This window comes from Mesoplodon densirostris, chromosome 14 (assembly GCF_025265405.1).
Source record: "Mesoplodon densirostris isolate mMesDen1 chromosome 14, mMesDen1 primary haplotype, whole genome shotgun sequence".
Taxonomy (NCBI): domain Eukaryota; kingdom Metazoa; phylum Chordata; class Mammalia; order Artiodactyla; family Ziphiidae; genus Mesoplodon; species Mesoplodon densirostris.
Window position 1 is genome coordinate 36,278,412 of NC_082674.1, and position 24,083 is coordinate 36,302,494.

At 35.7% G+C, this 24,083-nt stretch overlaps 1 protein-coding gene across 4 annotated transcripts in view; it reads left to right on the forward strand.

Annotated features, from left to right (window-relative positions):
- The window catches only part of PPM1B (protein phosphatase, Mg2+/Mn2+ dependent 1B), an 82,857-nt gene extending 59,156 nt beyond the window's left edge, over window positions 1–23,701 (forward strand). For 3 of the 4 annotated variants that reach the window (XM_060117921.1, XM_060117923.1, XM_060117924.1), the window contains 4 exons: window positions 5,389–5,506; window positions 10,623–10,734; window positions 11,128–11,185; window positions 21,007–22,049. In XM_060117921.1, the coding sequence (XP_059973904.1) occupies window positions 5,389–5,506; window positions 10,623–10,734; window positions 11,128–11,185; window positions 21,007–21,312 (594 nt within the window). In that variant the 3' untranslated portion in view covers window positions 21,313–22,049. Of the gene's footprint in view, window positions 1–5,388; window positions 5,507–10,622; window positions 10,735–11,127; window positions 11,186–21,006; window positions 22,050–22,908 lie in introns of those variants that run through there. The other variant, XM_060117922.1, reaches the window with a different exon arrangement.
- The last annotated feature ends 382 nt before the right edge of the window (window positions 23,702–24,083 follow it).

Genomic DNA, 24,083 nt, shown 5'->3' on the forward strand with positions numbered 1-24,083 from the left:
TTCATTTCTTTTCATTCTTTTTTCTTTAGTCTGTTCTGCAGCAGTGAATTCCACCATTCTGTCTTCCAGGTCACTTATCCGTTCTTCTGCCTCAGTTATTCTGCTATTGATTCCTTCTAGTGTACTTTTCATTTCAGTTATTGTATTGTTCATCTCTGTTTGTTTGTTCTTTAATTCTTCTAGGTCTTTGTTAAACATTTCTTGTACCTTCTTGATCTTTGCCTCCATTCTTTTTCCGAGGTCCTGGATCATCTTCACTATCGTTATTCTGAATTCTTTTTCTGGAAGGTTGCCTATCTCCACTTCATTTAGTTGTTTTTCTGGGTTTTTATCTTGTTCCTTCATCTGTTACATAGCCCTCTGCCTTTTCATCTTGTCTATCTTTCTGTGAATGTGGTTTGTGTTCCACAGGCTGCAGGATTGTAGTTCTTCTTGCTTCTGCTGTCTGCCCTCTGGTGGATGAGGCTATCTAAGAGGCTTGTGCATGTTTCCTGATGGGAGGGACTGGTGGTGGGTAGAGCTGACTGTTGCTCTGGTGGGCAGAGCTCAGTAAAATTTTCATATGTTTGACTGCTGATGGGTGGGGCTGGGTTGCCTCCTTGTTGGTTGTTTGGCCGGAGGCAACCCAACACTAGAGCCTATGTGGGCTCTTTGGTGGGGCTAACGGCAGACTCTGGGAGGGCTCACACCAAGGAGTACTTCCCAGAACTTTTGCTGGCAGTGTCCTTGTCCCCACTGTGAGCCACAGCCACCCCTGCCTCTGCAGGAGATCCTCCAACACTAGCAGGTAGGTCTGGTTCAGTCTCCACTGGGGTCACTGCTCCTTCCGCTGGGTCCCGATGCACAAACTACTTTGTGTGTGCCCTCCAAGAGTGGAGTCTCTGTTTCCCCCAGTCCTGTTGAAGTCCTGCAATGAAATCCCACTAGCCTTCAAAGTCTGATTCTCTAGGAATTCCTCCTCCCATTGCCAGACCTCCAGGTTGGGAAGCCTGACATGGGGCTCAGAACCTTCACTCCAGTGAGTGGACTTCTGTGGTATAAGTGTTCTCCAGTCTGTGAGTCACCCACCCAGCGGTTATGGGATTTGATTTTACTGTGATTGTGCCCCTCCTACCATCTCACTGTGGCTTCTCCTTTGTCTTTGGATGTGGGGTATCATTTTTGGTGAATTCCAGTATCTTCCTGTTGATCATTGTCCAGCAGCTAGTTGTGATTCTGGTGTTCTCGCAAGAGGGAGTGAGAGCACGTCCTTCTACTCCGCCATTTTGGTTCAGGGCCTCTTCTTTCCTTTTTTTGTTTTTTGCTTTTTACAGAAATGGATCATGCTATGCATGTTACTTTGCCACCTGCTTTGTTTTTCTTAAATCATAAAAGTCAATATTCCCTTAAGTTGTTTTTTTAAAATACAATTTGATTTCCCTTAATTCAATTTATATATCACCTATTAGAAGCTTATTTATTTTAAAACATGAGATATAATACCTGATAGTTGGATTAAGTTAGGGGAAATTAATAACATTTTCCAAAGGCAATATCAATCCAAATTATTGATAAAACATGGAAAATGTACTTAAATTGTATAACCCCCAAAATAATTGTTTAGCCCTGAACTCAGGAGTTTTTCCATTATAGTTTTCAGAAAATGTGATCATAAATAATGCTATTTTAAAGGTAGACATAGATAATATTAGAGTGGGGTGTGGCTGGGTTTTTTGAAGTATGGAAGAGAAGGATGTAAAAATACAGTATATGTAGTGTAGAAATCCCCCAACTTTCTTTGTTGATGGTGTCTTGAGTATCTCAGTAAGTTTTTTTACAGTGCTACTTAGCCATATTAATACCTAAGAGTTACGAGTATTAAGTAGTTAGAGCCAAACTTAGTGAGTATACAAAATAATTAACAAATAATACACATACATTGAAAAAACGTTTTATTTCATTCTTTTAAAAACTACAGTTACATACTGATGAGATGTGTGCACCTGTTGGACACTACACAACTTCTCAAACCTTGGAATCATTAGGCACTGTCAAACTTGTTTCCTGTATTGCATTGATTTTTATGAGGACTTGCTTTTTAATCATAGTAACTCCCAGAACCCCAGCTTTGGAAAAATAGGATGTCATTGAAAGGAATATAGTGCTGTCTAATGTTAAAAGTGTGAACTACCTTAAGCTAGTTTGTGAGGTGTCCACAGATGTTGAGTATCACTGTGTCATCCCCTTCCCCCCTCCATTTAAAATATCTCTGTGAGTGCACTGTGGCATCCTGGCTTCTTGGCACACTGTTTAGAACCATGGGTTTGGTATTAGAACATAGGCTTTGGAACCAGACAGCTGGGTTTTGAATTATGCTCTGCCACTTAGTGCAAAGCCTGGGTTTGTTCATCTTATAAAATAGAGGTAATAATGTCTTCTTCATGGAGTTGCTGAGAGTAAAGCTTTTGGCAAGTGCATGAACAGTATCTGGTTTACAGTCCTTAATAAATTTTAGTTCTGTTGATGGTTATGAAACAGATTTGTATGAAGGGAAATATAGGTTCAAGCAATAAAGAAATGGTGGGAGAATTGAGTATTCTTGAAAGGAAGTGATGATAGGGTGCATCTTTCATGGATAGCTGAAAATTTGGGCTATTCCTTAAGTTTGGCTGGTTTTTGAGATCTATGTAAATGAGATAACTACAGTGAGCTGCAGGTTAAAAAATTTGATTTAAAAAATGTGGAATATTTATGGTTCACTTATCAGATACTCATTTACTAACTTTGGTAGTGTTAGAGATTCTGTTCACAACCTATTTCATATGCTGTGTTAAGACTTGATCCAGAGCACTTCTTTGTAACCATGCAGCATTCAACTTTAAAGCTAACAGCATCAGATTATTTAATGATTAATTTTAGATACCCTAACTTATAGCAGGGGCACTGGCTACTTTGATCTATAACTGTCTGTTAAAGCTCTGATTCCTTAGAGTACTACTGCTGTGCTATTGTCAAAATTAAAAAATGAAAAGGGGCTGAAATAATCAGTTTTAAACATCTGGCTAATTGCCTTCATTCAACTTGATTTTTTTTTTTTTTTTGAATCACATTTCGTTTCTGGAATTTGCAGAAATTTTATACTGAATATGCAAGGATGATTTATCTCTAGAAAACTGAAGAGGCATAAAGGGAAGAATGTTTTTCAATTGCTGTATAAAAATTACTGAAACACACTCATACTTTGTGTTTAGGGGAAAATCCTCTTTATGTAGAAATAGAAACACCGTCATTGAAATCACACGTTCCAAGGTGTTAATCTAAATTATTTCCTTTAAATATCTTCGGGTACTTAAACTTCTTGAAACTATCTTTTAGTTAATTTTCCAAATGATAAGATGTATGTTTTATAACTTATAAAAATCTAATGGAAATTATATAGATAGATTGATTGATTAGCAATGGCTAAACAATGCTCATGCTGTTGTTATCAAAATAGAGAATGGTTAGAAGAAACTGGATTTCCAAAAATGTAAGGTGTGAATTCTGTTTATTCATGAAATTGCTTTAAAAAAATCATTGGTATTCAAGTGATGCTTGATTCTTGAATATCTGTGGTATAAAGATTTTGCCTGACCTGAATTTATATGGTAAATCCTGATTCCTGTGGAATGTATTACTGTTTGGAACCATAGGGTGTATATGTGGGATATGTGTGTGTATATCTTCATATATATATATATATATATATATATATATATATATATATATTTATATATATATATATATATATAAATATATATATATATATTTATATATATATTTATATATATATATATATTGTTTTTCATGTAGCCAATGTAGTATTTCTAATATTAAGTCATTATGCAGGTTTTGGTGGGTTTCATTAAGGAGTAAAATTCTTTTGGGCCAATTTGGAAATCCTAATTCTTTTTCCAGATATTGTGAACTGGGTTAAATACTCATCATGATTCTTTCTACTAAAGCATAAGAATTCTGTGCAGAGGGTTACTCTTTTTGAAGCCTTCTTAAGACCCAGCCTTTAGTGCCTTCAAACTTTGCTCCACTGAGTTTTAGGAGATTGTGGCAGAAGTTTTTCAAGACCTGCCTATCTTTGGCTATGTCATGTGGGTCCCAAAAAGGTAGCGAGTGTTAACCAAACAGTGCCTGCCTAGATTCTGGCCATGATGACTGAAAAGACTAGACTAGCATGGGTGTGGCCTTGGCTCTTTACACTTGGGTTGGCAAATCCTGCCGCCATTGACTTAGTTTTTTAGAGTGGTGAATAAAATTTTAAAAAGGGAGTTAATGGGCTTCCCTGGTGGCACAGTGGTTGAGAGTCCGCCTGCCGATGCAGGGGACACAGGTTCGTGCCCAGGTCCGGGAAGATCCCACATGCCACAGAGCGGCTGGGCCCGTGAGCCATGGCTGCTGAGCCTGCGCGTCTGGAGCCTGTGCTCTGCAACAGGAGAGGCCACAACAGTGAGAGGCCTGCGTACCGCAAAAAAAAAAAAAAAAAAAAAAGGAGTTTAAAAAATCACTATTCCAAGAACAGTTTCATTCTGTTCTTAAAAAACTCAATAAAAGTAATATACCTATAAGAAAACTAGTGAGAAAATGTTTTAAATTTATTGCTTATAGTCTCACGGTAATAGAGTACTATATATTCTGTTTCCTTTTCCTTTTGTGATGGTGTGATTAAAAAGGCAACAGTAAAATTTGTCCTTAAATTAGCAGTTTTAGCTGCTCTCTACAAATCCTGACACTCTAATAATTCTGTGTAACAGTCTGATGTCATTTCTTCAAAAGTTATTACATCTGACTACAGTGTATCTCAGTTTGATTGTTTGATAGTGTACCCTCAGAAGAGTTTCCAGTTTAACTTTTCTTCTCTGCTTGTTCATTTTAGTGTCTTGGGTATCCTAATGGTCAACAATTTCCAGCCAAGTCGGTTCAATAGAGTTTCAGTAGCACTGCTCTGATGCAGGTTAATTAGCTAGGAAAAAAATGTATATTTCTTTGGGAGGATGCATTTTGGGCTTAAGTCACTTTGGGAATATGCAATCTTGAGTGGGAAACAAAGTTTTTAGAAGATTTAATATATGTGAAGATATCTTCATTTATCAGGTTGTGGAATGGTGGTGGATAAGAAAAGGTACACGGAATCAAAAGTCATAAAATAATTACGATCTATGCATACCTGGAGTCCTTGTTTCTTCAGGGTGTGCTTCAAATAGTCCTTTGGAATGAAAATGAATGTGTTGAAGGTGTACATTCTATATGATTAAATAAGTAGTTGCTTAATGTCATTAAATCTGTTTTGAAGTAAATAATAGAAAGTTGGTAGACTATTGAAGTATAATTTTTCTTTTTCTTTTTTTTAATATACAGGGAAGTCGAGATAACATGAGTATTGTACTAGTTTGCTTTTCAAATGCCCCCAAGGTCTCAGATGAAGCAATGAGAAAAGACTCAGAGTTGGATAAGTACTTGGAATCACGGGTGGAAGGTAAGAAAGATGCTTTTTTTTTTTCATTATTTAGAAGGAAAGGAAAATTATTATTCCTTGTTTATCAAATAGTTCTTTAAAAATTTCCTGCAGCTTTTGGACTAAAAAATCCATTATTATTGAGGAATGAGGGAGAGGAAAACCTAGTCTCTTTATCTTCAACATAATTTGCTAATTTGGGTTTAAATCTGTTATCTTACTTGTTTACATATGTTCCATCTGTTCTTTTTCCCTTTTTCTCCTTCCTTCCCTTTGGGGTTAATCAGTATTTTCCATTCCATTTCATCCCTGCATTTGCTTATCAGTTATACATCCTTTTTTTTAGATGTTGGGGGTAGGAGTTTATTAACTTATTTATTTATTTTTGCTGTGTTGGGTCTTCGTTTCTGTGCCAGGGCTTTCTCTAGTTGTGGCAAGCGGGGGCCACTCCTCATCGCAGTGCGTGGGCCTCTCACTATTGCGGCCTCTCTTGTTGCGGAGCACAGGCTCCAGACGCGCAGGCTCAGTAGTTGTGGCTCACGGGCCTAGTTGCTCCGCGGCATGTGGGATCCTCCCAGACCAGGGCTCGAACCCGTGTCCCCTGCATTGGCAGGCAGATTCTCAACCACTGCGCCACCAGGGAAGCCCCAGTTATAAATCCTTTTAAATATTCATTTAGTGGTTACCCTGATAGAGAATACATGTTAGAGTCTATGACAGGATCTCCAGCTTAATACTTCATTTTGATTTTATATGTGCTGCTTTTTAGATATAAAATTACTTTTTATGAAGTTATATTATGTCAGTTTTATTTATTTATTTTGCCTTGATGTCATTCTTAACAAAGTTCTTTCCTCAATTCAGGGTTACATTTTTTTTTTGAACAATGTAAAATTTTGTTTTTTATATTTTTAACTTTTTATTTTATATTGGAGTGTAGTTGATTAACAATGTTGTGATAGTTTCAGGTATACAGCAAAATGATTCAGTTACACATGTGCATGTATCTATTCTTTTTCAAATTCTTTTCCCATTTAGTTTGTCACATAATATTGAGCAGAGTTCAGTGTTACATATTGACCTATATTTTTTCCTAACACCGTTATGGCTTGATTATTATTATTTTTTAATAGTACACTTGAATGATATAATTAATGATTATGTTGTAGTCAGCTTGTCAGATTTGGCCTATTACGAGTCATGTTTTAGATGAACAGTAGCTACAGTAATTGGTAATAGTTTTGAAATGCAAAAATTTGCAATTTCAAATGTGTAATTACCAAAGGAAAACTACCTTCTCTTGCAGATTTGGAGAGTGGGGACAGATTTATCTTTTCCAGCTTTACAGCTATCTAGCCACACACCATAAACAAAGGTGCATAAAGGTTTGGTTTTTGTTGGTCTGCAATTTCTTCAGCTCTGAATTGTCAGTTGAGTTCTGTTTTCAGGGTAATGGAAAGATAAGAAACGTGGGAACACTTTGAAGACAATGTCAGAGGCACTCTTATTCCTGTTGATAATATAATTATTAAGAGGAGCTGTTTATAGGAGTTTTTAATAATACACGTTTTCTGAAAGGTCTAGTGTATTTGGGTGGGGGATTGCTGGCTCAAATTTATCAGAAGGCAAGAAGAATTTTTTTTTTAAACATCTTTATTGGAGTATAATTGCTTTACAATGGTGTGTTAGTTTCTGCTTTATAACAAAGTGAATCAGTTATACATATACATATGTTCCCATATCTCTTCCCTCTTGCGACTCCCTCCCTCCCACCCCTCTAGGTGGTCACAAAGCACTGAGCTGATCTCCCTGTGCTATGCGGCTGCTTCCCACTAGCTATCTATTGAATTTTCTTATTGTCCTATTTCTTCATTCACAAAGAAGAAACTAGATAGTTTTCATTTTGGGAAGAACTCTAAAATTTGGTCAATTACTTGTTACATGATCTCAACCAACTTGCCTAATCTCTTAAGGCTCCAATTTCTTTATTGTGAACTAAAGGTAAAAACACCAACCATACAGTTTGTTTTAATAATAAATGAGATAACTTTTAAGTACCTGGTACGGTGCCTAAGTCCTCAGCAAACTGTAGCTTTTATAAACTCTTCTGTAACAGCTAAATTTTAATTTCTTCTGTTTATTTGTTTGTTTATTTATTCATTCATTCATTCATTTATGGATGCATTGGGTCTTTGTTGCAGCACGCAAGCTTCTCATTGCAGTGGCTTCTCTCGTTGCAGAGCGTGGGCTCTAGGTGCGCAGGCTTCAATAGTTGTGGCGTGCGGGCTCTAGAGCGCAGCTCAGTAGCTGTGGCGCACGGGCTCACTTGCTCCACGGCATGTGGGATCTTCCTGGACCAGGGCTTGAACCCATGTCCCCTGCATTGGCAGGCGATTCTTAACCAATGTGCCACCAGGGAAGCCCCCTAAATTTTAATTTCTTAAATGTGCGGTCAGTTTAGCTCAATGTGGGTTGTTAACATTGAATATTAATTTTCTTTTGTATAGTTTTAAAGTTTCCAAAATATATGTTACATGGAAGAGATGACAGATATGTAATAATATTATATGGTCTTGGGGGCTATGGTAGATACTTGATTATTAATCATTCAATCAAAAAACACTTAAAAATCCTTGAAAAAGCAGCCACTACAAATCAATATGCCCTGGTACCGAACTTCTTTTTTATAAGGTAGCGTTGTTCAAGAGCATTATATTTCTATTAGGGTTTTAGATCATGTAATCTGACATTACAGTTTTGAGGTGAAAGCATTCTGGTGTATTGGCAAGTCTTTGTATGTGTTTTTATTGGGAATGCAGAGGGGAGGTATAATGTTAAAATAAACAGGGAATAGCCTTTAACCTAAATTGATTAGATATTTGGTGAATGCCTTCTACATGTATTCATTTCTTCAGCTGTCCCTGAGCATGTGTGCTACTGGGAATGCAGCAGAAAACAAAACAAATACATTCTTGATCTCATGGAGTTTATAATGTAGTAGAGACCTTTTTTTTTTTTAATAGAAGAAAAACAACAGTAAGCGGACAGTAACAAGGAATATTGGTTAGGCAGGTCTCTGAGGAAAAACATTTGAGCAGATACCTGTATATGGAAGGGAGTGGCTATCTGGGGATGAACATTCCAGCAAAGGGAGCAACAAGGACTAAGGAGGGAATATGCTTAGAGTGTGGCTAGATGAGAATGAGCTGGTGGAAAAGGGAAAGATGAAGAGAGATTGCTAAGAAGCAGATCATGTAGGGCTCTGCAGACTAAGATGAAGTCTTTGGACTTCATTCAAATGGTGCTGGGAAATCATTGGAAGAGTACGAGAGTGACTTGATCTTTTTTTTAAATAAATTTATTTTATTTATTTATTTTTGGCTGCATTGGGTCTTCGTTGCTGTGCGCAGGCTTTCTCTAGTGGAATGCGGGGGCTGCTCTCCTTTGCAGTGTGTGTGCTTCTCGTTGCGGTGGCTTCTCTTGTGGCAGAGCATGGGCTCTAGGTGTGCAGGCTTCAGTAGTTGTGGCACGTGGTCTCAGTAGTTGTGGCTCACGGGCTCTAGAGCGCAGGCTCAGTAGTGGTGGCACATGGGCGTAGGTGCTTCCCGGCATGTGAGATCTTCCCAGACCAGGGGTCAAACCCGGGTCCCCTGCATTGGCAGGCTGATTCTTAACCATGGTGCCACCAGGGAAGTCCCTTGATCTGACTTTTAGAAGGATCTCTCTCAGTTGCCATGTGAAGAAGAGATTGTAAAGAGTGGACAAGAGAGGAAGCCAAGAGACCAATTAGGAATCATGCATTAAAGCAGGTGGCAGATGATGGTGGAGGACTGGACTGCAGTGGCACCAGGGGGTTGTGAAAATTGGCTGGTGAAGTGCTAGACTGCAGTGGTTCTCAGTGGCCGGTGTGGGGAGGAGGATGGATTTTGTCCCTCATGAGACATGTGGCAATGTCTGGAGGCACTTTTGGTCTCATAACTGAGAGGGTACCACTAGCGTCCAGTGAGCGAGGCCAGGATATTGCTTAACATTCTGCAATGCATAGGACAGCCCTCACAACAAAAAGTTGTCAAAAACATTAGTGCTGAGGTTGAGAAACCCTGCACTGTAGAGATACAAGTGTAACGTAGAAAAATTACAGTCCTGCCTTCATGAAGCTTGCGGTCCGTGATCTAGTAAATATCATGTACAGTTGGAGTATCTAGCAGTACACCTACTCCAGGCGTGGGTCAGAGAAGAATTTGAGAAAGTGACACATAAAGTTGAAACCTGATGTATAAATACACTTTAACCATACAAAGAGGTTGGTTGGATTGGTGTAAAAAGTGTTCCAAACCAAGGGAGGAAGTATATGTGAAAATCTAGAAGGTTTCTTTGAATAGCACCTTTGGAGATACAGGTAGGAGTCGGAGCACAGTTGAATGGGAGCAGTGAAAATCAAGGTCCCCCTGTGAGGGACACATGGGAATCAGTTTGGAGTTTGCCTCTTGAGGGCTGCTTAGGACTCTGCTTTTTTGTTGTCTTAAAAGTAAGTTTGCTGTTGTCTGATTTTTGAGGATTTTATGTCTTGATACTGGCCAAATGATCATGCTTTAAAAATCTGTTTTCCGTAAATTGTAAATATAAACGAAACATGGAAATGTTTTATTTTGTTCTAAGTATTAGCAAGTTCTGAGATTTATTTTTCTTTTCTGTGTTAAATAAATTGTGGAACATAACTAGATATCAAAAAACCTATAAAACAGTTTTTAATTTTCCCCTTATAGTCCTTGTCTTTCCATTGCTTTTGTTTTCCTTTAATTATAGCATTAATAACTTTTATATTTTTACATAAAATAATAGATCAAAAGTTTTTCCATGTGGCTGTGCTGTGCTCATAGGGATCATTTTTACTGATTATAAACCATTTGACTCAGTGGCTATACCAAAATTTTCTTAACTGTCCTTTTATTGGACATTTAATTTGTTCCAGTTTCTGCTTTTATGAATAATGCTAAAATGAGTATATATATGCAAATAACTTTTTATCTTACTTTTTTTGTTCCTTGTGTGATAGTAAGGTAATATTTGCTCTTGTTTCACTGTGTGAATTCTGAGTTATCACATTAATTTAGGAACTCTTTTTAAAAACCTACAGAAATTATGGAGAAGTCTGGTGAGGAAGGAATGCCTGATCTTGCCCATGTCATGCGCATCTTGTCTGCAGAAAATATCCCGAATTTGCCTCCTGGGGGAGGTCTTGCCGGCAAGTAAGTAGAAGAAAAAGAACTAATTTTGACTTCATTTATAGTTAGTAATTAAATATTTTTTGGTAAGAAGTACATCAATTATCTAAAGATGAAATGGGTTGATAGTTCTTATACTAGAGGAGAACTCTAAAATTTCATCAAGAAGAGATTTTCTTTTCAAAGCATTATTTATTATACTCTTTGAGGATGAAGGTCCTTCTTTCCTTGGTAAATGAGAACAAATGGATTGTGCAGGATCAAATTCTGAGTGAAATGCAGATACTATGTTCTTGGCAGGTATTTAATGAGGCAATTAATTTTTGAGTGTAGTTAAGATATGAAGTATTATTTAAAATACTCAGAAACTTAACAACTGTATGTAATTTAATAAAACTAAAGCATATTTCTTTTTAGGCGCAATGTTATTGAAGCTGTTTATAGTAGGCTGAATCCACATAGAGAAAGTGATGGGGTAAGCTTTATTTTATTTCTTAAGTATTTTAAATAATTTTATAATATAAATACTGGAAAGTATGACTGCTTTTTGTTTTAAGGAGTCAGTTAAAATTAAAGGAAATATATTGAAGTGGAAGGTAGAGATAAAGTTCTGTTTTGTAGATAGGTTTGTTTTCATTTAATGGGCATCAAATACCTTTTTGTGTGGGCTGTACTTACTTCTTCCCTGTATGTCTGCCTTTCCTTCTTTCTCCCTTAAATCTTAATTTTGAGGCAAACAAAGAATGTGCTTTTAAATATGTCAATTTCCCCTCCAGCAGGCTGTTATCATCACTGGAAGTTAACGATAGTGATGTTATTATTTTAAAGAGTAGACCTTTCAGTTCCCCTTTGTGCCCAGTTGAACACCTGAGGATAATTTCTTTCTAACATTCTTGTTGTGCTGTGGGTATATATGTTGAACTGGGATAACCATTTTGTTGTATCCTGCTGTGCGTCATCAGAGCAAAACTCTTTGTCCCTTTACCTTCCTTAGAAATACTGATCAGCTGCTCCTCTGTAGGTTTTTTGTTTTATTTTAATACTAGTACCAGCAGGCAAAACAGTGCCCTTTTTTTAAAAAAGTGCCCTAAATTTCAAAGTCAGTAATTCAAATAACTGTCTTCTCATAGATAAGTTATGAGTTTTCAATCAGAGACAGATTATGAGTTTTCAAGTTTTTGGACATCTAAAAATGAACAACTTAATTTTAACATGTATGCTTCAAAGATTTAAGGGAGCCAAACATAGTAATGAAACTTGTTGAGAAGAAATAGACTCACCCTCCAAGTCTCTAGCTCCTCTTGGCAGGTCTTGAGAGAGACATCAGCCACTGGTAGAAATTATGTATCATCTCAACTGCATTGTTTTCCAGGGTTCATTATTGCACAGCAATATCATATAATTTCTTTTTTCTTAACAATAAAAGTTACACTGACAAAAAGGGAATTTTTATAATTAATGCATTTTAGTTAGTTGAATAAGTGATACTATATATTGCTAATAACAGAATTTATACCTTGGCCTGGAGCAGTGATTCTGAGACTTTCTTTTGTGGCATGTCCCTTAAAGTATTAAGAATTGTATACAAAGATGTGGAAATTAAAAATTAAAACTAAAGATATGTCATGTGATGCATTTAAAGAACCCTAAACCGAACAAGTGAGGATAGGATGTTGATACAACTAAAAAGATGGTAGTAATTGGGAGGTAGAGTAAAGAGAGTCTTACCTCTTCAGCTAGACTATAGGTTCCACACAGCATCCACCACCAGGTTTGGAGGAAATAAGACCTCAAATAGTTATTGATTCATTATTAGCCATATAAGTACTCCTGTTCCCTCATGTGTTTGAAAATGCAACCCCAGTGTGTAATCTGAAAAAATTAGTTCATAATATACTTGCTGGATTTCTTGGTCTCTCAAGAAAGTTGGCAGCTTTTACTCCAAAAAAAAAGAGTTTATAACCCAGAATTTCTGTTTAACATATACCAAGGATGAATTTTAAACTTTTTAAAAAAATAGAAAATACTTATTATACATAGTAGCTATATAAACAGTGAATAAATAGGCAACAGAACCATGAAACTCAGCAGAGTTGCTCAGGATATAAAACTGGCCTTAAAGACCATTATTATATAACTAAATTAAGGAGATGTATAGTTAATCACCTTTATATATAAACTTTCTAAGGCTAAACACTGACAATCCACCGTGTAATGAATTGATATGGGAGGAGACTATGAAACATAAGGCATGGTCTCCCATCCCTACTCTCAGTGCACCTGGCAATGTAGATATAAACATACAAATTAATTAATAAAAAGGTTTCACATCATTTACTAAAGGATAAAAAGAAATGACAAAATATAGAATGTAATTAATTGCCATGTGAATTGTACAGTGATTGCTTGGGAAGTCAGATTTTCAGAGGAAAGATTGGATTTGAAGAATGGTTTGAATGGCAGAAAGTAAAGGAGGAGGATGATAGTTCACATGGATGGTCAAGGCAAGAACAAAGTTTAAGCTGTCTTTGAAAGAGAGAACATAGTTTTGGCTAGAGCAGAGAATTGCTATGGTGAAAAATAAGAATTCAGGATGCCAGAAGTATTTGTGAAGAGACTGGGCACACCTTTTGAACTTTGTATTTTAGAGTGTGGAGCCACCCTGTGTTTGCAGCATAAGAATGACAGACTCAAAGGAGTATCTGGTATTTTAATCTGTTAGAAACATATGCAATATTAGATTAAAGAGATGCTGGAAGTCAAGTAGTTGTGAAATGATCACAGAGGTGATAAGTATAAACTCATCATTAGTAGATAGATGTGTGGATTAGAGAAACTTCCTTGTTTACTGTAAAAACTCACTTTTGCAGCCTAGAATCCTATTTTGGGAAACATTACTTTACCCTTTCAGAATAATCACAACCTTAGAAAAATGTTGAACCATAATCACAAGTAGAAGAAATGTACTAAAAAATACAAAAGAAACAGAAAACTGAAGAACTTATAGAGGTTTGATTAAATTCTTGCTCTTAACTTTACCTACTATAGCAGTGAGTTAGACACAGAAGTGTTCCATAAATGCTTCTCAGCTTGGTTAGATTTGTGCCATGCAGAAGATGCTGCCAGGAAGTACACAGTGGCAGGGGCTGATGTAGTTAACTTGCAGAATGGGAAAGACAGAGGTATGGTAGAAATACAGAGGAGGAGACAGTTGGGAGGTGTTATTTTTTTTTAATTTTTTTAAATAACAAAAATAATTTTTTATTCAGATATTTTTAAAAAATGAATGCTCGTCAGAGTAAATTAGAGATTATTTAGATTCCTAAAATGTCTGCTTTATGTCCAAGATAGAATTGTTCTGCTGTGAATGCCTATAAGTAGTACCATTAGAAATAGGGATTTATTCATTATTCTTATATTAAAAAAATCTTTTGATTACTAAAAGTATATATATTTTTTCTTTTTGGTACATGGGCCTCCCACTGCTGTGGCCTCTCCCGTTGCGGAGCACAGGCTCCAGACGCGCAGGCTCAGCGGCCATGGCTCACGGGCCCAGCCGCTTCGCGGCACGTGGAATCTTCCCGGACCGGGGCACGAACCCGCGTCCCCTGCATCGGCAGGCGGACTCTCAACCACTGCGCCACCAGGGAAGCCCCAATAAAAGTATTTTTAAAAGCTCAGTTGGATATAAGTCAAAGTAAATCATTTAAAATATATTCAGAAAGTTCATTATTTAGGGGACTCTTCCTAAGTTGCTTTACTAAATTTTTGTTTTTTAGTTCAACTTTCTGGAAGATGTTCAGTCTTCTTAATATAAGCAATATTGATATTTTCCCAGCTTTAAAATCAAAATCTGTGGAAAAGACTCAAGCATGAATTCTTAATAAAGGGGTTCGTGAATCCCCAAAAAGTTTTTGCAAATGTATTTATGTGTGTGCATACACATTATTTAATGATTTAGAGTAAGTTTGTGATTTTCATTAGTTCCTCAGAGGAGTCTGTGACCCCCAAAAGAATAATCACCCAAAGGATCAGAAAAAGTAAAACTGCATTTTGCTTTAAGTTGTTATATAAGGTAGGACTCTGGAATCACCCCCTGCCCCGACCACCCTTCTTTTAAAATGCTAGTTAGCTTGTTTTTAATTGAAGAATAGTTGATTTACAGTGTTGTGTTAGTTTTAGGTGTACAGCAAAGTGATACACAGTTTTCTGTTTTGTTTATGTATTTACATATTCTTTTTCAGATTATTTTCTGTTACAGGTTATTATAAGATATTGAATATAGTTCCCTATGCTATACAGAAGGTCCTTGTTTATCTAAAAAATGCTAGTCTGGTTTTATTACTAGAATTTAAATTCTTTGTGATCTGGGACTTCATCTGATTTGTTTATGGCTATATCTCAGCACCTACAGCAGTGCTGAGCTCTCACCTGGCATACACTGAGAGCTCAATAAATACTAGTTAAGTTAGAAGTACTTCTATTTCTTTCTTTGTAGTAATTTGCAAAACTATCTCTTTTTTTTTACATCTTTATTGGAATGTAATTGCTTTACAATGTTGTGTTAGCTTCTGCTGTATAACAAAGTGAATCACCTGTATGTACCCATGTTTCCCCATATCCCTTCCCTCTTGAGCCTCCCTCCCACCCTCCCTACGCCACCCCTCTAGGTGGTCACAAAGCACCGAGCTGATCTCCCTGTGCTATGCAGCTGCTTCCCACTAGCTGTCTGTTTTACATTTGGTAGTGTATATATGACTAAGACTATCTTTAAGTCATGTATTTTAAAAAATAATTTGAGGTTGCTAATTAGAAGGAAAGTTTTTTTTGTTTGTTTGTTGTTTGCGGTACGCGGGCCTCTCACTGTTGTAGCCTCTCCCGTTGCGGAGCACAGGCTCCGGACGCACAGGCTCAGCGACCATGGCTCACGGGCCCAGCCGCTCTGCGGCATGTGGGATCTTCCCGGACCTGGGCACGAACCCGTGTCCCTTGCATCGGCAGGCGGACTCTCAACCACTGCGCCACCAGGGAAGCCCTGGAAAGTTTATTTTTTGAGCTTTATATTTTCCATGCCAAAAGGTTCAGTTCTTCCCTCAAAGGAGACTTAAGATGCTTTTGAATCAGTATACCACTGATCAGGTAGCTATGTAAGCTGATGGTTTTCCAGTGATAAAGGGGGAACTTGTATTTACCCAACTCCTACTTGTGGTAAGCCATATCTATATATCTATATCTAAATATTAATTATAGGTAATCTCCTCAACACCCTTCTCTTACAGAGAAGACTAAGAATTGGTGCAGAGTAGCTTGCCCAGGTTGCAAAGCTAGATAAATCGAGTAGCCAGAATTTGAATCTAACTCAGAATGACTCCAAAAACTATTCCCTTTACACCTTTCCATGCAGCCTTTCTAAGATATTTAGAGATTACATATGTGTCTGTACCCCACCTCTGTCTGTGGTGCAAGAAAAATCATTTCCCGTTCTTTAGTGAATCTCATGTTTAATAGTCTTAAAATACTCTGTTTTTTGATGAGGAATATTTTATAAACTTGTTGAGACTAAGTAGTCAAGCCCAGTGTCTTATTAGTTATTTTTCATTTAAATACACATTATTATTCTAACTAAAAAAACTTTTTAAGGCATTTGGATTTTGAGAAGGGGAGGGAAGACAGGACAAAAGCCCCCCAAAATCTCCCTGTTCTGTTTTCACTTTATTAAGTTTTATATACAGTCTTCCTTTTAATTTTATTTCAAATAGATCAATTATATTTTTATATCACAGTTTTAGGATTTTGTGAATACTGGGTTTTTTGTAAATTGTTTCTTGTTTACTTTTTCACTTGTCAAAGCATTTTTATGGAGAAGACCTACCTACACTGTTTGAAAATGCACTAATTTTAGTCACTTCTTTTTTTTTTTTTTTTTTTTTTTTTGCGGTACGCAGGCCTCTCACTGCTGTGGCCTCTCCCGTTGTGGAGCACAGGCTCCAGACACGCAGGCTCGGCGGCCATGGCACACGGGTCCAGCCGCTCCGCGGCATGTGGGATCTTCCCGGACCGGGGCACGAACCCGTGTCCCCTGCATCAGCAGGCGGACTCTCAACCACTGCGCCACCAGGGAAGCCCCACTATTTTTTTTTTTAATTCTTTTTTTGTTTGTTTTTTTGCGGTACGCGGGCCTCTCACTGTTGTGGCCTCTCCCGTTGCGGAGCACAAGCTCCGGACAGGCAGGCTCAGCAGTGGCCATGGCTCATGGGCTTAGCCGCTCCACGGCATGTGGGATCTTCCTGGACCCCGGGGCACGAACCCGTGTCCCCTGCATCGGCAGGCGGACTGTCAACCACTGCGCCACCAGGGAAGCCCTAGTCACTATCTTTTCAGGTGTCATTTGACATACCACTTCTTGTGGCTATGTGGTCTTGACCATTTAAGTGACTTTTTAAAATTATTTCAGATTGATTGAAGTTTACATGATCCTTGAAGACAACATAATTTATTAGTTTCTTTATTAGTCACTGTTAATTGTATCTCATGAAGTCATATTTGAGAATCTTCTAAAAATTATTTTTAACCTGATAAGCAGGGCATGGGACTCCAAAAAACATAGTAAATACACTGGCATTCTTCACTTTCTCTCCACTGTTTTAGCTAATCATTTGAAGAATTTCACTAATAGCAATTATTTTTTAAAAATTGCTGCAAATAAATATTAGCTAGTTAAATTCCATTAAAAAAATTTTCCCCCCTTCTCTTTGCTCTCTGCTTGATTTATTCATATTCCTGTGTCTTATTTGGTGTAAGGCAGTGTTTTTATAATGAGAAATTTGATTCTCAAGCTGTGTTAGTCTAGATGACAGTAAAACCTTAAAATCTGAGGGAAAAGTCCTAAATTCCCATTTCTGTAATTGCCTTAAATTTATTTTGCAGAATAATTTAAACCATCCCATGTAATATGATTTTTTGTCCTATAATTTTATTAATTTTTCTGTGACAAGGAAATGCATTATAGACTTCAGTATGAAATAATTTGTGGTCCAATTCTACAATAATTTTAACCAATATTTATTTAGTAAGTGTCTATTTATATGAGGCACTTAGTATGCAAAAACTGTTAGCATAGTGTATTCAAAAGAACATTCAGAGGGACATTGATGTTAATTACACCTGTACACAAATCTGAGTTCTGTCACTTACTAGCATTGTTACCCTGACAAATAACTTAAATCTTTCTGAGCCTTAGTTTCTTCACTTATAAAAACTAGAGTTGCAGTATCTATTATGTAGGGTACCTGTAAGAGTTAAATGAGATTATGTATATTAAGTTCTTAGCCACAGGCATTAATTTTCCTTCTCTAGGTGGTAGGGAGGATACAGAAAGGAATCGAAATTATCTTTATCTCAAAAGATTTTACAAAGATTTGGAGAGACTTGTGAACAGTTGCAAGGTGGAATTAATTGCTGTGATAAATCTATAAACGTGATGTGCTTTGTGTGTGATTTCAGCTAAAGAAAGTGCAGCTAAACAATAGGTTCCTTTTCTGATATTAATGAGAATCCATGAGAGAGTTGTTTAACAGTATTTTGAAGAATCCAATGAAATGGCTGGGGAAGAGGTTTCACCCATCCATTGTCTATCTAGCACAATAGGAAAATGTAATTTGCTATAATATAAAATGACTTAAATGTGGTCATTAACTCAAATTCTTTTCAATTGGCCATTGTAAATCCATCCCTACTTAATTTACAGTTTGGGTTTTAATGTGTTTTTTATAAAGCAACTACTTTTCTCTCCCCAACTACCACAATTATAGCAATTCACAGAAACATAGATGATTACTGTAATAATAAATGTGTCAGATGGAGAGTGAGATACATCCAAATACAACAACCTTTGATCCAACCTTATCAATAAGCTCAAAGAAGTAAGACAGTTTATCAGTGGTTCTCAACCTTTGCCGTATAGCAGAATCACCTATCAGGCTTTAAGAAAATCACCCCAACCCACTGAATATGAATATCATGGGATGGAGCTTTGGCATCTGTATAATTTTAAAAATTCTACAGGTGATTCTGATGTAAAACCAAGGTTGAGCTCTCTATGTGTAACTGTCCACTTGAAGCAGATTTTGTTTGTGTCCTAGGGAGTTGTCAAAGGGAGTTGTTGGTTTGAGGGGTTTTTATTTGGAGGGCAGAGAGGAGTCTTATGCCTTCCATTAAAAGTTCTTTGTGGTATAGTCTCAAATAGAAAATTTCCTTTTGGCAGACCTGATTAAAGACTGATAAGGTTTACGACTAGCAAGCATTTATCTCATTGTTCCATCTTAACCTTTCCTGAGTGGATTCAAATGAGAAACTTTATTTAGGGAAATAACATTTATTTAGTACAGAAGGAAAGGTAAGGGGGGAAAAAAGAGAAAAATCTTAACAGAGAGCACACTTTATTATGTTCTCTCCACACAATAAATTTTGCAAATTAAAAAAAGTTATTTTGATAGTTAATATGCTTGATGTAGAAAATTGGAGAATTCAAAGAAAAATAAAGCTTCTGAAACTTCACTACCCATTATTATCATTTTTATATTGCTGTATTTCCTTTCTTTCCAGACATTTTACATAATAATATCCTAAAAAAATATGGACAGAACACACATATACCTACACCTAAAACATACGTTGTACACAGTATCATCTCTTGCTTTTTGCCACAGGGGCGATTTAAAAAAAAAAATTCAAGTGCTCTGATTTTTCTAATAAACATTGCCATTTATTATGTGGTTATAGTAGTATTATCTTTGTTGTAGATTATAGAGTAACAGCCTCCAAAGATGGTTAAGAGTTTGTGTCAGATCATCTATATCAGTAACCTTTTTGTATTTTATTTTCCCAACATTTTATGATGAAAACTTCCAAACATATAGAAAAATTGAAATAATAAAGTGAACACCTGTACACCTTCTACCTAGACTCAAGTTTGAACATTTTACCATATTTGCTTTCTCTCTCTCTGTGTATACATACTTGACTTTTTTTTTTGACTGAACCTTTGACAGCAAATTGCAGATATAATATTTTAGCTGTAAATATTTTGGCATGCAGCTCTTGAGAATGAGGACATTTTTCTGTATACATAAACATAACATTATTATACCTAAGAAAAGTGATAATAAATTTAATATCTAATATTGAGTCCAAATTTTCCCAGTTGCCCATAGAATGACTGTTATAATTGTTACATGGTCTAGTCCAGTTGTTACCAATCAAGCACATTAAGCAAGCCTTTAATGAAGCTCCTAATTTTTTTTCCCATTAACACTGAATATGAAGAGTCTAAGCCAGCTTTTTATAGGATGTCCTACATTCTGGATCATATGATTGTTTCCTTGTGGTGCCCTTTCACGTGATTCTTTATTCCCTGTTTTCCTGTAAATTGGGAATTAGCTTTATTAGAGTCATACTAAACATTTTTGGCAAGAACACAGGACATAAAACTTTGTACTCCCTAACGCATCACATCAGGAGTCACATATTACAAGGTTGACTTGCTTTTAGTCTGTCAGCATATCAGTATGATCAGCTTGGATATTAGAGCTTGTTCTGTAAACAAGATTAAGTAGCTACTATTGTAGAAACCTGTAGGTTTTACGAAATTCAATAAAATATAAAAGAATTGAGTAGTTTAGTATTCATATCTTATTATAATGATTAAAATGATTGTCTATTTTTTAATCTAGAGATGTTTTTAGTAAAATATTTAAAGACAAAAAGTAAATAGAAATTTTATCCAGAGAAGCTTTACAATTCCCGCAAAATCTAGTTTAAATTTATATAATTTTACATTTTGTATCTCCTCTCCTTCCTGTCATTTAGCAGAAATGAAGAATCTAATGGCTTGCTTTTCTGTCCTTTCCTATTGCTTTAAACACTAATTTCCTTTTGTACTAAATAATTATAGCCGCCAATTATTGTTTTTTTAATTAAGTAAGTCAGTTTTAGGAGATGCTTGTGTTGCTGTTGAATTTTAATAGCCAAGTAAATTTCAGATTAAGCTTCAAATATCGATGTGAAATAAAACATAAACTAGTTCATGATCATTTGCTAAAAATAATTTGAGATATTTCAATTGGAAATTTTGTTAATTGACACAAGTAACACTTGATACTTATTTAACGAAATGTTCTCGTTCTTAGACTATATTACTCATGGTAGAGAAATGAGTGTTTTGCTGTGATATGTTATGAAATACATGTGATATCCTAGTTTGTCTACTGACACTGGGGTCTTGAATCTTAAAAAAAGGCCTCCGATGAAGCAGAGGAAAGTGGATCACAGGGGAAATTGGTGGAAGCTCTCAGGCAAATGAGAATTAATCATAGGGGAAACTACCGACAACTTCTGGAGGAGATGCTGACTAGTTACAGGCTAGCTAAAGTAGAGGGAGAAGAAAACCCTGCTGAACAAGCTGCTACAGCTACTTCTTCGAACAGTGATGCTGGAAACCCAGTGACAATGCAGGAAAGCCATACCGAATCAAAAAGTGATCTTGCTGAATTAGACAGCTGTACTGAAGATGCAGGGACAAAGATGAGTGGTGAAAAACTATGACTTTACTTTGTAGTAATATTTTTGTGATCTTTGATTTGATGGTTTTTACTTAGGAAGTATAATGTATGCATTTATATAACCGTTTTGTTATTTGAATCTTGGTAAACTAGTTTTATTATAGTCATATAGCCTTGTTTTTTCAGAAGGCCTTTGCATACATCTTTATCAGATAGCTTAAAATTGGCTATTTAGAGTACTTTGAATTTAATAAAATTATGTCATTTCATATTGTATGCCAGAAATGAGGCTACCAGTTATTAAAGTCAGTAGTTAAATTCATACTCAATAGGATTCGAGATTACCGATTAGCAAGATTACTTTACGTTGTGGAAGAACTTGTTAATGTAGAATTATACTGCTTCACGTATTAGTACACTCATAGTTAGCTTTGTAATAAATTTATGTTTGCTTTAGTAATTTTAGTTCTTCAAAGAATGGCAGATGCTGGCCTGTAATTTCTTTTTTCAAGGATGATAATTTGTGTGTTCTTTGACTTATTTATATTTTACATCTCTGTAGTTTTATTTTTTAGTAGTTCTGAGGTACTGGATGTGTGGTTATTTTTCCTTTCTCTGTATTCTTTATGAAACATAATTTTTGAAAAACCTATGTATTATTCATACAGCTTTGGTTTGTATATTCTGTATAGCCTAACTACATACATCAAAATGTATGTCAACCAAGTGTTTAGAATGAAATTATAAGTGTTTAAGTCCAAATAAAGCATGTGATGTGGAATAACCTATGCATGTTGTACTTATTTTTAAATTAATTTTTTGAAAACAACCAGGTTTGGTATATTGGAAAAATACTCATTTGAATTTCATTTGTATGTATATAAAATTCAGAAAACTTTGGCTAGGTGTGGTTTTCATTAATTAAAAGGAAAAAATTTTTGAGAAGTCTTGCTTACTCAAAGTAAATCTATTCTGTTTCTTATCCCATTTTTGTGATACAAAATATTAATCTTTGGACAGAATGGACACATGTAGACATGTCAGAAAATTGCCATGATGAGCTTTTTAAAGATTGTAAGACTGAGTTTTGCTATAAGTATTCATCAGATATAAATGCAAGAATCATAAGATATTTTAAATAGTGGCACATATGAATTTGGCTTTTGTTAAAATGAATTTTTAAAATACAGATGCAGATGACTCAGTCACATGGGAGTATTTTTAATAACAATTATTTTGTGTATGTAGAACATTTTAACTTATCTTTTTCATGTTTTATATTTATCATGTGTCTAAAGTTGCTTAAGGTACCATAAATTGAAACTTTGGAACCTTCGGATGTAGCTGATGTTTTGATCTATTTTTCCAATGCCAGAATATTTTAAAGTGGTTTGAGAAAGAGGAAGGCATTTGGTGGAAAGGGGAGAAAAAACCCAACCAGTTATCTGTCTGTGTTAGATAGATCCATGTGTGTATACACACAATAAACAGTACACACACCTCTATGTAAAAATTACCTTTTCAAACAAAGAAAGGAAGGTAACTTGTTCATCTAATTTTGTTTTCTTTTGAAGTTCAATCCAACCTGGAAGTGGTGTAGGTAAATAATAATAATATTCTTCCTTTTCTCTTCCTGTAGGGTGCTGGAGATCTAGAAGACCCATGGTAGCCTTATAAGCCTTCTAAAATGCTTTTGATTCTGAAAATTGGGGGAAAAAAACTTTTAATCACAATTTTCTTCAGTACAAGGGAAAAAATATTCTTGTGGATTCCCAGCGTTTTGTGATATGAGCAGAAAATCATTAGCATTTCCCATCATTTGTTCATAATTGTGTTTTCTGGTAATTGCCACTTGTAGCATTGCCTGTACTACAGTATTTTTTGCCAACCTCAGGCATACTGGTTACATCTATATTGAACTTTTGACCCTAGAAACCAATGGAGTTATTTCACCACAAATAACGAATATGCCTGAGGTGCATGGGAATATAGTTAGCTGTACTCTGAAGATACATTATGTGTTTTTTTTTTTTAAACAAGACACACAACATATAAGCATGTAAGAGTAAAGAATTGTATGAGATGTTCCTTTTTTCAGTTCACCCAAGTTGGAAGCCTTTTGCAGCTCTGTGACTTAAAATTTCATTTGAGCAATTTACTATAGGATTTATATTTATTATTAATTGTTATTTAATTTTTTTCCAATTTTACCTGTATTACCAAACTGGGTTCTCCAATAATGTCCAAATTGTAATGTTGCCTGCTTCAAGATAAAGTGTATTTGGCAATAATATTATAAACCTTTACAAATTTTATGCATGTACCTACTACATCCTTCAACTCTCACTAGAAAAATCTCTTGAAACCAAATGGATTAATTTATGGCTATTTATAATTTGCTTTGACATCTCACTGCTGCAAATTTTTTTAAATGAGATTTGCCTTTATAATGTAAATTGTGATTTTTGTTTTACATGTGGGTTTCTATAGTTTTAATTTTTCAGCTTTTAAGATACAACAAGTTTTGTGTAATTTGGTATAATTTTTAATTGTTTACGTTATTTTAAAAGCTCAGAATATCACACTGAAATGACTATAAATACATTTAAAATTATCTATTTTAGATCTAAGGAAATATTACAGAGATATTTTCATGGGTTCAGTAACCTTTCATTTTATAACATTGGGCACGGTACGGAGTGGCTGTCACATAAGGTACTTGAAGATTATTAGTTTAATTCTATTTTTACAATAACCTTGAATCCTTGAATTCTTTTGAGTTTTGCATGTATCCAGTTAATGCTGAACATGAAG